Below are 12,675 nucleotides of genomic sequence, written 5' to 3'. Positions count from 1 at the left end.
AGGTACTTCTAGACTATGCTCGATCTAGTGTGTGTTACCTGCCTTCTGGTGAAATAGATTACACTCTACACATATTTTCACTGGTTATGAATAAACCTACACCAAATACTGATGTTTGCACTGTAGATGCCTGCAGTTGAGTCCTATTGCTAACAAATTGACTCAGCAATGTGGTAGGATGAGCTAGTGAGTATTTGTCTTCCGGAAGGAGTAACCTTTTCCTGTAATGTTTTATAAATCTCCAAATTTTCTGTCTCCTTTTTTCCCCCTTTTCTCTTCCCCTCTGATGTTGAAAATAAATAAATAAAAGGACAGAAGTGCTTAATATTTAGACTTTCATTTTGGGTTACGTTTTGCTCATGTAGCAGGTAGCTACCGAAGAGCAAATGAAATTATTATGCTACACAGCTGCTAGCAGCTCCTGGATATTTTGAATCATTCAATTATGTGCAGTATGCAGCAAAATTGTGTGTAATTATATTGTATTCTTGGCAGGATATTTTATTTCAAATTCATTTCTTAATATTGTCTTAAGATACAGCTTATTTAAGCTATATCTTAGCTTAATTTTTAAGTACTCTTCTGAGGAGAAGAGATTTGTACCATTTTTAGAAATATCTTCATACTTATTTTACTGGTAAAAATGACAGATTTTATGGAGTGAAAATATTACTACATATCCAAAAATATTTTTAGAGTTACATTTGCATTGGAAGCTTTAGGATAACAGATGCACATATGGAAATACATACAACTTTAAATCTTTACACTTCCCCTTCAGAAGCAGTTCTGATGCACATAAACTTCTGTTACACACCATTTTGCTTCATATGTTTTAAAATTTAAAAACATTTATATATATATATATATTTTTTTTTTTCCATCTGAAATACTAATTTTCTTGAAAAAATCTTTGAGGAGCTAGTTCCATTAGGAACTAGACAATATCGAACAATTGTCTGGAAAGATTGCTGTCTGGAACACATCCATGTAAGCATGTTCTCCTTCAGAAGAACTGTGGGAAGGTCTAAATTTAGACATTAACTTTCAAGAAAAGTCTTCTGATGTGTTACTTCTGAGTCTGAGTAGCAAACTAGTTTTTGCCCAATGAGTGGGTTCCAAAGGATGTTGTATTCCAAGGCAAAAAATGTGATAGGTCTACTGAAGTGTTTTAGACATTAGATCTGTGCATTTTTCCTTTGGAAGAGTGCTTAAAAAATTATTGGAGAATAAAGTTTAACATCATAATTTTCAGATAGTTTTTTTTCTTTATATTTTTGATAGTTATCATTAGTATTACCATCTTTTTGTTATTTGTTTTGGGGTTTATAAATTTAATTCAACAATTAATGCCAGTTGGGGTCAGATTTGGACTCTTTTCCCAAGCAACAAATGATAGGCTAAGAAGAAATGGCATCAAATTGTGCCAGGGGTGATTTAAGTTGGATATTAGGAAAAATTTCTTCACTGAAAGGTTTGTGAGACTTTGGAACAGGGTGCCCAGAGAAGTAGTTGAGTCACCATCCCTGGAGGTATTCAAAAGACATGTGGATGTAGTGCTTAAGGACATGGTTTAGTGATTGACTTGGAAGTGCTAGGTTAACAGTTGGACTTGATGATCGTGAAGGTCTTTTCAAACCGAAATGATTCTGTGAATCTATGAATTATAAATTGTTTATTGCTGCTGGGTTTGTAAACAGCAAAAGCAGTCCAGCATGGAGAAAGAATATTGCCTTCCATTTAGCTACTTTTTCTCTTTATTTTAGTGAATAAGGAGTGCACAGCTCAGTATATGCATTTTTATATAAATTTGTTGGTTTTATATATTTGGAGGAACGTAAAATAATTCATTTTTTCCTTGGTAGTAGTCTCTAAAAACATGGTTAATAATATCCTGGAATAAACTAATCTGAAATAAAATTCAAAATATAATTAGTCTGTATCAGGATAGTGTGGTGCTTTTCAATGGATAACTAAGGTCCACCATGCTACTCTCTCAACTCCCCTTCCTCAACAGAATGGGAGAAAATACGATGAAAGGAAAGCTCACAGGTTGAGATAAGGACAGGGAGTTCACCTCCCAGTTACTGTCATGAACAAAACAGACTCAGTGTAAGGGAGATTAATGTAATTCATGTATACATATAATTCAATATCACTCACTGATAACAGACTAGAGCAGTGAGAACAAAAAGAAAACTCTAAACACCTTCCCCCCGCATCCATGCACTTCCACCTCCTCCCCTGAGTGGCACAGGAGAACTGTGAATGGGTGTTACAGTCTGCCCATAATGCTTCATCTCTTTGTGGCTGTCCTCTTCCCCTGCTCCAGTGTCTAGACTTCCCAGAGACAGCAGTTACTCAAGAACTGCTCCCACATGGCTCCGTACCACGGGGTCCATCCCCCAGGAACAATCTGCTCCAGCACAGGTCCCCCACAGGCGGCAGCTCCCCCCAGATCCCCTGCTCCTGTGTGGGCTCCTCTCCACAGGCTGCAGCTCCGGCCCGGGGCCTGCTCCTGCAGGGGCCTGCAACCTTTTTCAGGCCATATCTCATTTCCATTAATACTGCTTCCACATTGCTCTGAAAAATTGGAGAAAAATACTTTACTTGAATTTATATATGAAGAACATCAGTCCCTGTGCCTCTGATTGCTGTCTACGTAGTACCTAGATCAAAGGCACAATTTAGTAATGCTGATCTTGTTTAAAAATATGGAGAATATAGTAATAAATCAGCACAGTTTTTTTCTGAAGTATTTATTTATCCTCATAAATAATAGCAGACTAAAATCTAGAATTACCTTGTATTACTCTCATGTTAAATTAATTCAAGGATGCCACCTAACTTCGGTCTGCCATTTACAGATCTATCACCTTTTCAGGTGTGTTTACTACAAAGATTTATGTTATTCAGTTATCTTACCTAAACCTCAGTTTTTATTTTGAAAGGATTCACCATCCTCAACTCTATATGCTATCATCAAAATACCTGCTCAGTATTCTGAAGGGAATAATCAGTACAATGCCAGCTCTGATCATCTCGGGGTCTGATCAAACTAAATCATACATTGTAAAACAAGGACTCTAAGGATATGTCTTATTGCTCAGAGTATTTATTTTCTTGCCATTCAGACACACTTGCAAAGATTTCAATTACATTTTATATTGTATATTGTGTACTTGGCATGTCAAAAAGGAACAGCACAGCATGAAATCCCAGAAATGCATGTATGGCTCTATACAGGTACACTTTTCAAATTTGTACCTTTCCTGTTATGGCAGTTTTAGGTGAGTTACAAATAGAGTGGGTTACAAATCTTCTAATAAAACAGGCTCTTCTGAAAGAATTTAATGCAAGAAAAGCAAGAAATAAACTTTTTTTTTCCTGTATATCCATTTTGAGTGAAAATAAAAGCATTCTTTATCTCAGAAAAGAGTGTCAGATTGCAAAAGAATGAGAGATTACATGAGAACAGCCAATAATCTAGTAAGTAAATAACTCAGGGATTCACCGGAGACATGTAGACTCAAGCTGAAACCTGTGATTTGGAAACAAACAAACAAACAAACAAACAAACAAAAACCACAGTTATTTTTTCATATTCCATCATAATTCCTTACCAGCCAGAAGATTTTCATGGAGTTTCTCTTACTTCTTTATTTCTGAGCAACGTTATTAAATAATGGGAGAAATCATACTTTTTTCCACTGAAATAAATAAAATATTTTGAACTGTAATGTCATCGATAAAGAAATATATTTGTTTCAGCCCTAAGTAAACCCATGAAACTCTTGCAAAGGAACATCTTATATTTTTCCTCATCCTCAGTCCTCTCCTTTCCAGTGAAATATGCCAAGTATTAAGTATTGTTAATTCTTCTAATGAAAAGCTGTTTTAGCATTCTGACACTTAAAGTCAAGTAATTCAGTTACAGAAAGATGGAGGCTTTCCATAAATGTGGCTGTATCCAATGAATATGAATTATCTGTTAGGATATTAAATTTTTAAAAATCAGTTACTGTTTACTGTTGCATTTACCTAGAAATACATGATAGTGAGATTAGGTCTTTTTATCTTTAGTGGAACACAGGATGAGGATTTAGCTGGATGAATCAATTATACATTTTTTTTCTTTATATCTTAGATTTCTTGTTCCCTTATGGCATAGGGAACACATATAGCATGTCTTGATATTGATAGGCAAATCTATTTGACTATTAATAAGCAAAATATATATGTTCAAATTGATTTCAATACTAACATTATTTGTCCCAAAACTCCCATGTTGTCGTTTAGCTTTTGTCCTCTTCTGATGTAACAGTACATATAATTGAACATAATTTAAATATGGGCTAGAAATTAAGACTTTTTTTTTTTTTAAATAAAAAATAAATGAGATATGTATCGACCTTAAATCTAGTTATGGATTTCAGTTTAAATTCTTATGGCAAGCTTTAAATTCTTAGAAAAATACAAGCTATCCAGAATATTGTTTTTATGTTAGGAAGATTTTGTCTACTTTACTCAATCAGAATAAAGCAGCTAAATGTCTACTCAATTTTCCTTTTCCCCTCCATCTGGTGCTTAACTATCTGTAGCTCACTATATTTCATGGGGTATAACACACATGCATACACATAAACATGCATGTTTGCATATGTGAATACGTTGAGTAAACTGTGTACACTTCCTCACTGTACATATGCTCCTATTTACAGATGTAAGGAAAAGAGTTCCTCCTTCCTTTGGAACATGTTACATTCCTTGCAACATACATCAGTTTCTCCAACTTGCCTGTACTAGCTTTTGTCTTCCACTTCCATATATTCTTTCCCAATTCTATTGTTATTTCTCATAATATTTTGGGGCCAAGAAAAGTAACAGGTGATTTAAAATATATTTTCAGAAAGATCATAAAAATATGTCCTTTTTCAAACACTTATTAGAACCCCAGTGTAACATAGCAGTAGCATGAGCTGTCAATGACTCAATAGTTATCCATCAAAATTACTTCCACACCTCAAGTACATTCTTAGTTCACACTTATAACAATAATTAAAGACCATTTATTATAGACATGAGTATTAAAAATTATTGTACGTAGGCCTTCTGTCATTTTTGTATATATGAATATTTGCGGAACTTTTGTTATTTTCATAAAGAAAGAGTATGTATGCTTAATAGATAGGTGTAGAAATATGTTTCTTTTCTAACAATATGGTTGAATTTTGCTCTAATTGAAATACTCATTGTATTCTTTAAATAGAGCTGAAATTTTCATCCTTCAAGCATTAAATATGCATATTGAAGTTTAGATTACAGGATATAAAATAAAATTGTGCTCCTGAAGGTTGCATTTTTCATTAAAAATTGGTTTATACCTTTGATCCAGCATTATGCCGCTTGAGCCAGATGTCAGGTATAAATTATGTTCTGCACCTTTACTGCATTTATTCAACAAAGTGCAATTATTCAGTTGCTATTTGAAGACAACTGTATTGCACGAAATACAATTAATTATGTTGCCCTTTGACTATATCTTAATCAAAATGTAATGCAATTATTCAGTATTGTATTAAATATGTAACAACTGCATAAATAAGTGAAATGACAGTACTTTGAGGAGGTCAGCAGAGTGATACCAGAGATGATACCTTAAAATTATTATAATTTTGCATTTCATTAAGTAAGCCTGGGTTAATTGCAATAATTTATTGTAAGATATTCTAAAGTTAAATAAAATTACTAATTTGAAATCGTCTTTTTCTTATAGTGCTGAAAAGTTTATTTACAGGCATTTCTCAGGTCATTTCTGTATTTTTAAAATACATTTGCTTATTTTATTTCCTAGGTCATACAGATAAATTTTGAAGAATTTGATCTGGAGATCGGCTATGACACACTGACAATTGGTGATGGAGGAGAAGTGGGTGATCCTAAAACTGTGCTTCAAGTGTAAGTCTTTTGTATTTACAGTTTATATACATTACAGAATATCATTAATGTGAATTTTGATGAGAGTTAATAGTGATTACAGTCAGTTGAATCCCAATAAAAAATAATTTTACTGAGATTCTGAAAAGTGATTGAAGGTGGCGTGGTGGTTAAGTACATTTGGTGGTTTCACCTTGATTGACAGCTAAACTCTACCACAGCTGTTTTCTCACTGGCTGTCCTGAAACTAAGAGGGGGAGAAAATATCATAAAAAAGGGCATAAGGGTTGAGATATGGACAGGGAGATTGCTCACCAATTACCATCATGGGCAAAGCAAGCTCAATGCAGGGAGATTAATATCATTGATTGCCTATTGCTAACAGACAAGAACAGTGAGAAACTAATACAAACCAAAAACACCTTCCCTACCATCCACCCTCTTCTGTGTCTTCCACCTGAGCGGCCCAGGGGAACAGGGGTTGTGTTCAGTCCAGAACACTCACTCGACCAACCTCGTAGCCTTCTATGATGGCATCACCAGCTGGGTAGATGGGGGGAGAGCAGTAGATGTCATCTACCTTGACTTTAGCAAGGCTTTTGATACTGTCTCCCATGACATCCTGATAGCAAAGCTGAGAAAGTGTGGGATAGAGCAGTGGACAGTAAGGTGGGTTGAGAACTGGCTGACTGGCCGGGCTCAGAGGGTGGTGATCAGTGGCGCAGAGTCCGGCTGGAGACCTGTGACTAGCGGTGTTCCCCAGGGGTCGGTGCTGGGTCTGGTCTTGTTCAACATCTTCATCGACGACCTTGATGAGGGAATAGTGTCTGCCCTCAGCAAGTACGCCGATGACACAAAGCTGGGAGGAGTGGCTGACAAGCCAGAAGGCTGTGCTGCCATTCAGCGAGACCTGGACAGGCTGGAAAGATGTGCAGGAAGAAACCAAATGAGGTTTAATAAGAGCAAGTGTAGAGTCCTGCACCTGGGAAGGAACAACCCAACATATCAGTACAGGCTGGGGGACGACCTGCTGGAGAGGAGCTCTGAGGAGAGGGACTCGGGGGTCCTGGTGGACGACAGGTTGCCCATGAGCCAGCAGTGTGCCCTCGTGGCCAAGAGGGCCAATGGGATCCTGGCGTGCATTAAAAGGAGCGTGGCCAGCAGGTCAAAGGGGGTGATCCTCCCCCTCTACTCTGGCCTGGTCAACTGTGTCCAGTTCTGGGCTCCCCGGTACAAAAAAGACAGGGATCTCCTGGAAAGAGTCCATCGGAGGGCCACAAAGATGATACGGGGCCTGGAGCATCTTCCCTATGGGGAAAGGCTGAGAGACCTGGGTTTGTTCAGCCTGGAGAAAAGAAGACTGAGGGGGGATCTCTTCAATGTGTATAAATACCTGAGGTGTGGGAGACAGAGGGATTTGGCCAATCTCTTTTCAGTGGTTTGTGTGGACAGGACAAGGGGTAATGGCCATAAGATAGAGCACAGGAAGTTCCGCACCAACGTGAGAAAGAACTTCTTCATGGTGAGGGTGACGGAGCCCTGGAACAGGCTGCCCAGGGAGGTTGTGGAATCTCCTTCTCTGGAGATATTCAAGGCCCACCTGGGCAGCCTGCTCTAAGGAACCTGCTTTGGCAGGGGGGTTGGACCCGATGATCTTTCGAGGTCCCTTCCAACCCCTTGAATTCTGTGATTCTGTGATTCTAAATAATATTTATTTCTTATTTTTCAATAAACTGACCTCTCAGTCAGTACCTTATGTTCATCAGTTCTATAGATGAATTTCAAACAAGTTAAAAGCTGAAACAGCAGGTCACGTAACAGAAGCAGGTGTGCTAGATGTTTACTACAAAATGTATTTAGTAATAATAATAATAATAATAATAATAATAATAAAAGAATGATAACTGTAGGATTCCTTAGAGTGACAGCCCTTGCAGTATATCTAATGGAAATTTATTCAAACTATTTGTATATTTTGTAGCTTTACACAACAAAAAATTGTTTGTTTTGAATATTCAGGAGCCAGTTTACCTTCATTTTTTCTTTCCTAATTTCATCTAATTAATATTGTTCATCACAAAACTTTGAGCAGAAAATACATTTGTTTCAGGATTTACAGATTTTCATCATGAATTCCCTTTTATCCTTCAGAAAATAAACCATCTGACCTTCCATTTTTTATTGATTTCTGTACTTTTTCTGTTCCTTCAATGTCATAAGGAGACCAGTATTTGGACAGGCATTTCAGGAGCAAATTCTTTAGGATAGTGTAAAGTTTCTTCATAGGATTTTAGATGTGCTAGTTGTTATTAACAATAATTTTGAGAAGTGGGGAACTACTGTAATTTCTATTTTATAAACAGGGTAACAGAACCAAGCCATCAAAATATATTTCTTAAAGTGCTATAATTCAATTTGACATAGTCTTAGACTACTAAGCTCTATTCTTAGATGCCTAAACAATATTGACTATCATCTCAGGTGGAAAACATTTTTACTAAGCAGCAATTCACCAAATCTTACTAGCATTTAACTGAAGTATTGATATTTAAATTAAATTAACACAATGAGTCACAGTACAAAAATATTTTAAATTTTGATGAATGTAGTAAATTTTATTTAATTAAAGGTCCAATTTTATTTCATTAATGATATTTTATAGAAGTATGTCTGATGATGAGACCCATGTTGGGGAAAAATGATGGAGTTGCAGAATTAAACTTGTAATCCATACAAAGGAATTCTAAATAATTTTATTTTATTAAAGAGTTATTTAGAATCGGCAAGTATTAACATGTAAGTGAATCTGTTCTGTAGATAACTAGAGAAATATTTTTTTAAGAATAATTACTATGAGGATCCTGTAGAAGGCAGAAAGCCCCCCAGTTAGTTAGATATATATATATATATATATATTAATATTAAATAGCAGTGTAAAATCAGTCATTCAGTCACATGTATTGTTTTCATTTGCTAGTGGATTGCTCACTGGTTATTCTGTGATCAGAACTATCAAAGTTGAGCTTATTGATCTTACCGATGGCCCCCAAAATCTTCCCAAATATTGTACAGGGATCACTAAGCACTTAAAACAGAACTCTGTAGGATACTTCACAGGTCTTGCAGGTGCAGAAATAACAGATAACCTATGTCTCTCTGGAATCAGAGATGAAGGGCAGGAGACATCCTATGTATAAAATGCCATTAAAACTCTACATCTGCCCCCCCCCCCAAAAAAAAAAAAAAAAAAAAAAAAAAAAAAAAAAAAAAGGAAAGTCCAAGTTGTATCCTTTTACTAAAAAGAGATCGTTACTTGAACGTTTATTACTGTAATGCTTTTCTGAACGCACCTTTTCTGTTCAAGCTGTGTTTACTTAGATGCCTGTCTCAGACACTCACACCTGTCTTGCAGAAAGTCGTTCCCTCATTGAGAAGTTTCTCTGCTTATTAGCAGCTCAGTTGATGATGAAGAGCTATAGGAATTTATAGCCGTTAAGAGTTTGACAACTATTTTTCAAAATGTGTAACTTAAAATACTGATGTAAAAGCAAGGACAAGTGATTTCTGTGTTCTCTTTTTTGATTATTTTCAGAAAATGCATTTACAAATTGTATTTTTACCCCATGTACTATTTCATTGAAAAATATGATTTATAAAATAAATGCATATTAAAAAATATGCATTTATAATTTACTTCAGAAAATAGAAATAATAGTTTTTTGTTTTTTGTTTTTTGTAATAGGAATTCTGTCTGACACAACAAAGAGATTAATATGCCCAATGGTCTTAATATTCACCAAGTCTGCTGTCAGTCACCATTGACAGTTACAAAACTCTGCTAGCTGTTACAACAGTGTTGTTTCTGAGTAACATCCTGTTAATCTTTCAATTTGGCAAAGTCTGAAACCACTTTCCCTTAGTGTGGGAATGAGCAGTTAGTACATCATTTTGGCCATGCAGTTACTTGTTTGATTCTGGCAAGAGTCTTTGTAGTAGCTCCATCTGTGAACACAGATGTGGGATTTGACAGGAGTTCCTCCTACAGCAGAGCATTTTATAAAGAAGCAAACTAAAAAAGATCAGAGGGGAGAAGTAAAATTAACTGCAAGATATATTTTAAATAGTCCATTTTAAGTTTCAGCTAGTTTTAAAAATGATTAGAACTGGGAAAAAAAAAAAGAAACAGTTTTCACTCTTATACAGTCTTGTACTTGTGATTCGTTTTACAGGAATGGAAAATGTATTGCTACTTTTCAACATTCTGTTTTAGCTGATAAAATTTTACCAAATTTCAGGCAAAATTTTTTGAAAACATCAAACTGCAAGTTTCAGAATATGTCCTTTTTACTATTACACTATGCCATTCAGCAAAGAGGATACACATTTAGAATTGCATTGAAATTCGAACTTTAAAACTATCAAATCTGTAGTCATTGGATCATTGAGGATTGTATTGGCTCACTTGGTGTGAACTGACCATGATGAATTAAAAAAAAAAAAGTCCATAAAAATTAGTTACTTAAATTCCTTCTATCTTGGGTCTAAACTTACAAAAAGCAAAAAATAATCTGGTTATTTAATACTTAACATATTTTTTATTGTAATTGTTACTCGATTGCTACTGGTATGGTGGAAGTCCTTTGAGACTGTTATTAAGGTTTCCTTCTTGGCTTTTACATCCGTTTTTGTTTGTTTGTTTGTTTGTTTTCTGTCTGTAGGTTAACTGGGAGCTTTGTACCAGACCTAATTGTGAGCATGAGTAATCAGATGTGGTTGCATCTTCAAACGGATGAAAGTGTGGGCTCAATCGGTTTCAAGGTTAATTACAAAGGTAACAATGTATTATTAGATGCAGTTTTAAGTGTATACCAAAATTAATATTTTGAAATGTTTTTATTTCATATTTTTCTTTTTTATCTTCATTCTGTTCCCAGTTCTGTTGGTTTTCAAAACAAGAAAATGCAAATTAAGTGGACAAATATACAAAAAACAATACTTTTTCTCTCTTTAAAAGTCTTATGTCACATGAAATTGCTTTTTATTTACTTTTTATTAAATATGTTATAACAGCAACTGAAGTTTTGGCATATAGATTAACATTTTTGTGTTATTTCATGTTGAAAAGATAAAAATGAAATGATGATATGACTATTTAATGCTAAATGCACAAATAAAGCACATAATACCTATGTGTTTTTGAAACATTCATTATGCCTACTACAGTAGGGAAAAAAAAAAAAAAAAACAGAAGCCAGAAATTGGAATTACTTAAGAGTTTTGGGACAAGACAAAGAAAAAATGACCTAATAGTGTTGTTCCATATTGTTTTAAAGAAGTGAGGGATCTTTAACACAAAACATTAAACAGCTGTTGCTATTTAATTCTTGTGGGAAAATGAATAATTTTCATATATCATGAACAGCAGAATAAGCCAAAAACATAAGAATAACATACCTGAACACTTCTGAATTATTATAGAATAGTTACGTTTATTATTTTAATATCAAATTTGACATAGTTGCATGTGTTTCTTGAAACAAATTTTAAAGTTACATGGTCCTTTCCTGCTGCCAAAAAGCAATAGTGTGATAATTATTCTCCATAAGGGAAGACAGAAAAGTCAGAAGCTGAACCAAATAAACAACAATAATTTATGAATAATTTGGAGAACAGGGAGAAGGACTGAGGTTCATCATTCTGTGACAGGAATGGAATTATGAGAAGCAGGAGGTTAAGGAACAGGGGGGAAGCTAGGTACATCAAAAGAATGAGAATGACAGATGGAATGGATAGGCATATTGGAAGTCAACCTGTAAAATATGAGTTGCTCTTTCTTTATGTCCACAAGCTTATTTTGGCTGTTGGCATGTATTGTTGTTAACATGAAAAAACCTTGAACCATAACAAAATGGAAATGGAATCTTTATGTATCAGAGCTTGAAATATTTTGCAGAGCTCCAGTACTTCTCGACTTTATTTACTTGATTTTTTTTTTAAATAAAATTAGTTTTACTTGCAGCAATTTTAGTTTTCAGGGGGCAAAGGATTATTGTTTAGTGTCTTAAAATGTGTACTATATCTTGTTTTATTCATGAGCTATTTTTAATTCTTATAAACACTCATTTTGCAAAAATAAAATTAATTGAATATGAGTATGTAGAGGGGGACAGTAATGGTGACTATTCTCAATTTCATCTCCATATAATCAATTTTAATTGCATGTACACTTAAACACTGAGTCTGTATTTATCTATTTTCTTACGCTGATACTTTATACTAGGTAACTAAATAGCATGTGAATGCACCAAGCTTTCACCAAATAGATGTTGTTTTTTCTTTGTTTTTGTTGTTGTTGTTGTTTTTTAATCTACAGGGTAAGATTTTTGTATCAGTTTCCTTTGCATTTATTGTTGAGAAGGTGTTTCATTAAAGATGCCAAGAAACAGCCAATGTTCCCTTACATAAAATATTTTTGAAGTCCTTTCTGATAGTGATGGTAGACTCTGAATAGAGAAATTGAAACAGATAATATAACATGTAACAGACAAGAAGCAGTTTTGCAATTACAGAAATTTTTGAAGTTATGAATTGAAAGCCAAATCAGAGATTCGTTCAAGCATATGACGTATCACTGCCTTCTGTACTAATAAATAAATAAATAAAATTGCAAAGACTTTCAAAAATGTTTGCAACTACTTAACAAAACTTTTTTTCTAAGTTTCAGGGTTGAAGGACGTT

The 12,675-nt window shown here is 34.6% G+C and overlaps 1 protein-coding gene across 6 annotated transcripts in view; it reads left to right on the top strand.

The window, feature by feature from the left end:
* The window catches only part of CSMD3 (CUB and Sushi multiple domains 3), a 710,416-nt gene that overhangs the window by 339,634 nt on the left and 358,107 nt on the right, over positions 1-12,675 (top strand). For all 6 annotated transcript variants that reach the window (XM_040546910.1, XM_040546915.1, XM_040546914.1 and 3 more), the window contains 2 exons: positions 5,855-5,958; positions 10,656-10,768. In XM_040546910.1, the coding sequence (XP_040402844.1) occupies positions 5,855-5,958; positions 10,656-10,768 (217 nt within the window). The remainder of the gene's footprint in view (positions 1-5,854; positions 5,959-10,655; positions 10,769-12,675) is intronic.

The sequence above is a fragment of the Cygnus olor genome, chromosome 2 (assembly GCF_009769625.2).
Source record: "Cygnus olor isolate bCygOlo1 chromosome 2, bCygOlo1.pri.v2, whole genome shotgun sequence".
NCBI classification, from domain to species: Eukaryota; Metazoa; Chordata; class Aves; order Anseriformes; family Anatidae; genus Cygnus; species Cygnus olor.
This window is presented reverse-complemented; position numbering and strand designations above follow the sequence as displayed.